A 6,231-nucleotide genomic window follows, 5' to 3' on the forward strand; every position below is an offset into this window, starting at 1 on the left:
ACATTTTAAATTAAAATTCTGCTTCAATTTTTGTTGAGGCCTTATATTAGAAAGAGTTTGTAGGGCTTTAGAAAAATGAAAAATATAATTTTTATTTCTATTTACGTTGGTAATTTATTTTTAATTTGATTTTCTGTATATTATTGTAATACGTAATGACTTGCCAGAAATTAACAATTTGAAAGTAATCGAAACATTATAAAAGTAAATGAAATTATAAAAGCTTTTAAAATCATATTTTGGTGATATTTTTATTAATTTTTGTGAACATTTTTTATAAAGGTGGTGGGACTTCCTCTGCCTCAGGTCTCTGGCACGTCAGGGCGCCGCATCTGTTCGGGCAGCACTTGAGCGTTCTAGGGCAGTCTGAGTCTCCAGTACAAGTGTGACTGCAGACCCACACACCACGCGGGTACTCTGGGCAACGGCCTTTTTTTACTGAAAACAAAAGTAAATTAGTAAAACTGCAAGAAATAAAGAAATAGTATTATGTTCCTCATTAAATGAGCTTTTAATGGCATTTTAGTTAAATAAAATTATTTTATATTTCACTAGCGGACCCGGACGCGGCTACGCCTGCTTGAAATATAAGAATATAATGTCTATAGAAACATAATTTCAATCTAGATGAAATGCTAAAAGTGACTATTATATTTATTTTCATAACGATGAATATCAAAATGACGCGGTAACGAACGCGGTCGCGTAGCGACGACGGTTGTTATTAACATGGCAGAATAAATTGCATGTCAAATTAGAAAGTATTTTAATTTATTAGTATATATGTGTAATGTAATATTATATAGCCTATAGCACTTCTGAAGAATGCAGCTTTCATACAAAACAAAAACAAAGTAAATCGATCCAGTAGATTCAGAGATCTTAGCGTTCAAACAAACAAACAAACAAACAAACAAACAAACAAACAAACAAACAAACAAACAAACAAACAAACAAACAAACAAACAAACAAACAAACAAACAAACAAACAAACAAACAAACAAACAAACAAACTCTTCCGCTTTATTATATTAGTATAGATAGAAAAAAGAATTTTTTTTATATAATGAAAATATTTCCAAAAGATCACAAGTCTAAGCTGGAAATTTTTACGGTACTCGACTAAGGCATAGAAAATTTTGATAAGCGTAGCAGGTACAAAAATGTCATTTATAAAATGCCTGCGAGTTGAAAGACCGTGCTTTCGTCCCAAATTTTTTCTTTTATACTTATAGTGTTGCTGTCAAGCTATAACTTGTTGCTTGTAAAGCTTTCATGTACGAACTTTTTGTGTTCATTTCCAAAATATACATATTCCAAAGATTATAAATGTATATTTTCATTTAAAATAGAACTGGTCAAGTGTGAGTCGGACTCTCCCACCGAGGTTTCCGTACAAATTGCAGGATTCTAGCTTAAATCTAGGTCTAAAATTTAAAATGGATTATGGACCTACAATTTATTGGTCAATAGTACAACTTATAAAAGTTGACAAGTTTAAGTTTGCAGGCGTATCCAATATCCTCAGTCCACATATTTTGTACTACAAATATAAATTTGAAATTATTTTTTCCTATAAAATACATATAAATTTTCGAAACTTCGAATATTTATTTCCTTTAGTTGTAAATTCTGACTTCATGCCAAATTCCACAACAGTAGATCTACGAATTTCATACAAAATGCAGATAAATGATGCATAATTGCTCCTGTATTTTAAATGCTTTGATAATGAATCTTATTTTTTTGCCTGTACCTACCAAAGGGCTTTAGACCAGAATATTGGATGTTAATTCCAGCTTGATATTTCCACGCAATCTCGAGATAAATGGTCAAACAGATTCAATATTAGATATTAAGGGAAGAGCATCTTACCTAAATTAACGAAATGCCTCTGCGTCATAGCATCGACACACATGGCTCCGCCGCACGAGGTCGGGCAGCACAGCTGGGTGGAGTTGCAAGGTAGACTCGGTCCACACTCAGCATCACACTTGTCCACTGACAGTGTGGGTGGACATGAACCCAGTGATTGGGATAGTGGTATTGAAATTGCTGTTGAAATTTATTTTTTTAGTAACACTAGCGATCCCCGCGCGGCTTTGCCTACTTAAACTTATTGTTATATTGTATAAAATTTTTATATAAATTAATGTGTTAATAGTTAGTTAGACTATTAGTTTCATTACCTCGATCTGGTCTGGTTTCAACACGCAATGCTCCAGAATTTGATGGAAAGTGGGGATCGGAAGTGTCTTAATCAGAACGGAATATCTTAACACTAAGTTTTCAGGTTCCCTCTGCATACATGTGCCATACGTGTGGGATACATCGTGAAGCTAAATAAAACACACTAACATTCGCTGACATCACAATTTTACACACTTTTAAAGTTACAAAAATTTTGCTATTCTATTTTTTATTTAAGTAATCAAATAAATACTAACTCACCTAGTACTACAAAACACAGGCCTAACATCTTACTATAATATATATTAGTAACCTTTATAATTTCCATTTGCTCACATAGTAAAGAGACGACTAAGCACAAACGGCGTGTGACACACTGACCGGATCGTCTTGGTTTCTTATCACTTAACTATAATAATATGTTGTAATCAGATAATTAAGAATAATAAATTATTTCTCCGAATATGTTATTTTTATTCATTTCGTATAATATGTGTATGAGGAAAGTAGTTGTGTATTTTGTGATACTTTTTTTATAGCTCCATGCAGTGTCCCGCATAAACAGGGTAGGTAGAGGAAATCTAGTGTCGAGAAACTTTAACCCTCAGAAATAAAGCACACCAATCAATACGTAATGTTTCCAGCTTACATCGGAAAGTGGGGAACAGTAGTGTCTTAATGGGAACGGATTGTCTGTCCTAACACTATGTCCCAAGATTCCCTCTGCCTACCATTAGTTTTTTTATATGATTGTGCCTAAATAAATGAGTGCCTACAGTTACATTGTATACATATTAAAACATCTTCGTTCATTCCGCTTGACCATGACGATCCCAATCCCTCGTGCTGCGGAGTAACAGGTGCAGGGATCTGAAGGATTTGCGGGATTAAAAAAACGTGCGCACGATTTTTCCCGAGTATTAAAGGTTTTGTATATACGATGACGTGCAGACCAACAAGTGTGAACCTATATTCAGTTGATATTGTCCCTAATAGAGTTATGTTTATAAATACACCGTTTTGTTTCTGTTTCGTCGGATAAATACTCGGATACAGATTGGATTTGATTATTCTCATGATAATAGTAAAATATAAATCGATATGAACTTCTAACTAACTACTTCATAATTTTATTCATCTTATATAAATATTTATAAAAAATATATTTCTGACACATTCTACATAAAATATAGAATATAAAGCAATTTTTTTAAGCAGTGTGTATCACGATGTCAGCATAGATAGCGCCGATGGTGAAAGCCTCCAAGAATATGTAGTACATGACTGATGCGGCACAATAGCTCCGTGTCTTAGATCTAATGCTCTTAAGGGATGTAACGAAAGAAGCGTGAACAATCTATTACATGCATGCAGAGACATGGATATTGGATTAGTTTTTGTATTACAGCATATTCTTGGGTTGGATAAATAATATAAGAACAGGTTTTTTTCAGAGGGAACGTAGGAACTTAGTGTTAAGACACTTTGTTCCCATTAAGACACTTTCGTTCCCTATTTTCCTATTCAGTGGGGGAATACCAGAGCGAGGACAACGAATCGCGCACTTATGCTCCTACGCTACGACTGGCCTCTAGGGTACGTTCGAATTTAATATGGGTTCATTTTTTCAGGGCCGACTCTAGGAGATATTAATATTCAAATTTTACATTATTTTACAGCTAATACTGAAAAACATCGTACGTACCTTGAATGGAACTCATATATGTTGGTTATTTTACTAAATTTCATACAGTATTAATAATATAACATGATATCTCTATACTTTATTTGTATATAAAAAATAAACATCCACTTGCAATACACCGTTAACATCACAAGTTCAGAATAGTGGCAAGTGGCAAGGTGCAAATGAAATTTTCCCAGCCTCGGCCGCCTGATGAGCTTCCGCAATAGAAAGTATTGGAAAAACGCTTACCGAGTTTTATCGGGTTAAAGTAAACTCGTTATCTACTACAGCTATTCATATTTAGATATTTTGCATCTGAATAGATCGTTTAAAGCCATAGGGGGTTTGCGATAGATTCTTACATTGTATCTTTGAACCAGCAACTGTGATTTGAGATTTAAAGTAAGATATATAGAGTGGAATGGAACAGTATGGTATAGATGAAAGTTTTTTTTAAAATAATATTTTGGGACACATACATTTTAATTTATATGTATAGACATATAATTATAAGTTTAATTTAAGATTTGAAATATATAATTATGTATATATGGGAATAACCAAAATATATACGTTGTATTTATAATACCATTCAGAATAATCTTGCTAAAGGTTATCGCTATTGCCTTGGCTAGATACAATAATATTAATGACTGATACCGAAAGGTTATTTTATTCATACAATATTTTTTTCTTCGTATCTACCACGTAATTTGGGGAGAACGTAGTGATAAGTCACTTCAATTTCCACCAATTCCATACTTAGGAATGAAAAAGATATTTCTATGTTTTTTCTAAAAATATATTTATCTCACTCTCAGTAAAATATCATTAAAAACATAAATATTTGAAGGTGACGAAATATGTGTAGATATACAAATCTGGCTACGTCATTTTGTCATATATTTCAAAAAAGTTTCACATTTAATTTTTAAAAACCAGTAATTTTTTACATGTTCAAAACTAAACTGTCGAATACCTTATATTACAACGTAGCTATTATTTCTTGTCTAAATAAAGCTATATATGTAATTAACTATTTAATTTATTCCGGTCACAATTGTCAGGTACCCTTCAGGACCCTGTAGTTAACCAACCTGTATAACCATACAGGTGGTTCCAATAAAGTGAATGTTTTGTAGCTTTTTTTTTCATATTTTTTTACCCCCGACGAAAACAAAGGGGTGTATCTCGTTATCTATATGTCTGTCTGTGGCATCGTAGCTCCCAAGCGGATAAATCGATTTTGATTTAGCTTTTTGTTATTTGAAATGGGGACTTGAGTATTGCTAACAATGATTTAAGAAAATAAGTTCAGCTGTTTGAAGATTATCAGCTTTATTCTAGTTGTTTCTTTACTTAATTTTTGTGTTGGGAAATTTTAAATATCAATTACTGTTGTGTTAGGCGTAACGACAACGACGTATTAAAATCGAAGAAACAAGTATATTTAAAATGCTATTGAAAGCGGGAATCAAACCCATAACCAGTAGCACTCCAGCCACGCAAAGATAACTTCAATTAATTATATAAATTAGTAAATTTACTGGACAATACGAACAAAAGGTTAAAACCATTTACAAATTCACTCTTATTTGCTCATGAATTACGTTAATTACACGCGAGCGCTGCCATCAGCGATGCATGAGATGGACCGAATAAATATAAGTTAACTGTACTTTTAATTGAAATGTTAATTTGTTTGTACGACTGCATGCTTATGTACTTTTGCTGTTAAAAATGTTTTTTTTTTTCTTATTACCTTCACGCTGTATTCCGCATATAGCAGAGGAGCCTAGTGTTAAAACACTCGTTAAATACATTCTACATAACTTTCTAGACGCAGTGTAGGCAAGGGGAACCTGGTGGTTACCAGCATCAAGACATTCTGCTCTCTATTAAGAGTTCTGTTCTGTTCTCTCTACTTTCCGCCGAATTCTGAAGGTATTGCGAATTGAGTGGCGGAACTCAATGCCCTACTTTGCCTTACCAGAGAGAACAATTGAAATTATTTAATAATATTTCCTCGAGTGGGAATCAAGTCCACAACCTGCCCCATCTATAGTCGCACGCTTGTACCCCTGCGCTATGACAGGAGCCACAAATTTTATAAATATTTTCTTTTAAATTAATAACATTATTTATTTTATTCATTGAATGCTTAATGATAAAATCTTCACAATGATTTTTAAGTGAGACTTGATTGTGTTGGATTTAATTGAAAATGACAATTCTGATTTAGATTCATTAAAATACCTCTCAATCTGGTACAAGTGTCAACTGATTTTCAAAGCGAACGAGATTCTTATTATAAGGTATAATTCCTATATTGACAAGAAATAGTCAACTGATA

The 6,231-nt window shown here is 32.9% G+C and overlaps 1 protein-coding gene across 1 annotated transcript; it reads right to left on the bottom strand.

Annotated features, from left to right (window-relative positions):
- Positions 1-269: 269 nt before the first annotated feature.
- On the bottom strand, positions 270-2,606 carry LOC146538035 (whey acidic protein-like). The gene is made up of 3 exons (XM_085187023.1): positions 2,453-2,606; positions 1,877-2,056; positions 270-438 (listed from the first exon to the last, which is right to left on the bottom strand). Exons 1-3 carry the CDS (start codon positions 2,517-2,519, stop codon positions 275-277), a joined length of 411 nt encoding a protein of 136 aa, XP_085043149.1. The 5' UTR covers positions 2,520-2,606; the 3' UTR covers positions 270-274.
- Between the last annotated feature and the right edge of the window lie 3,625 nt (positions 2,607-6,231).

This window comes from Heliconius melpomene, chromosome 6, assembly GCF_056956725.1.
Source record: "Heliconius melpomene rosina isolate 202511_hmr_F chromosome 6, ASM5695672v1, whole genome shotgun sequence".
Taxonomy (NCBI): domain Eukaryota; kingdom Metazoa; phylum Arthropoda; class Insecta; order Lepidoptera; family Nymphalidae; genus Heliconius; species Heliconius melpomene.

Bases quoted from the DNA above. Each gene is read 5' to 3' on its own strand.
- LOC146538035 (XM_085187023.1), bottom strand. From the start codon at position 2,519: ATGGAAATTATAAAGGTTACTAATATATATTATAGTAAGATGTTAGGC. The intron at 2,057-2,452 runs GTGAGTTAGTAT...AAATTTCAACAG, and splicing joins CCTGTGTTTTGTAGTACTAG to CAATTTCAATACCACTATCC. The intron at 439-1,876 runs GTAAGATGCTCT...TTTTGTTTTCAG, and splicing joins GAGGCATTTCGTTAATTTAG to TAAAAAAAGGCCGTTGCCCA.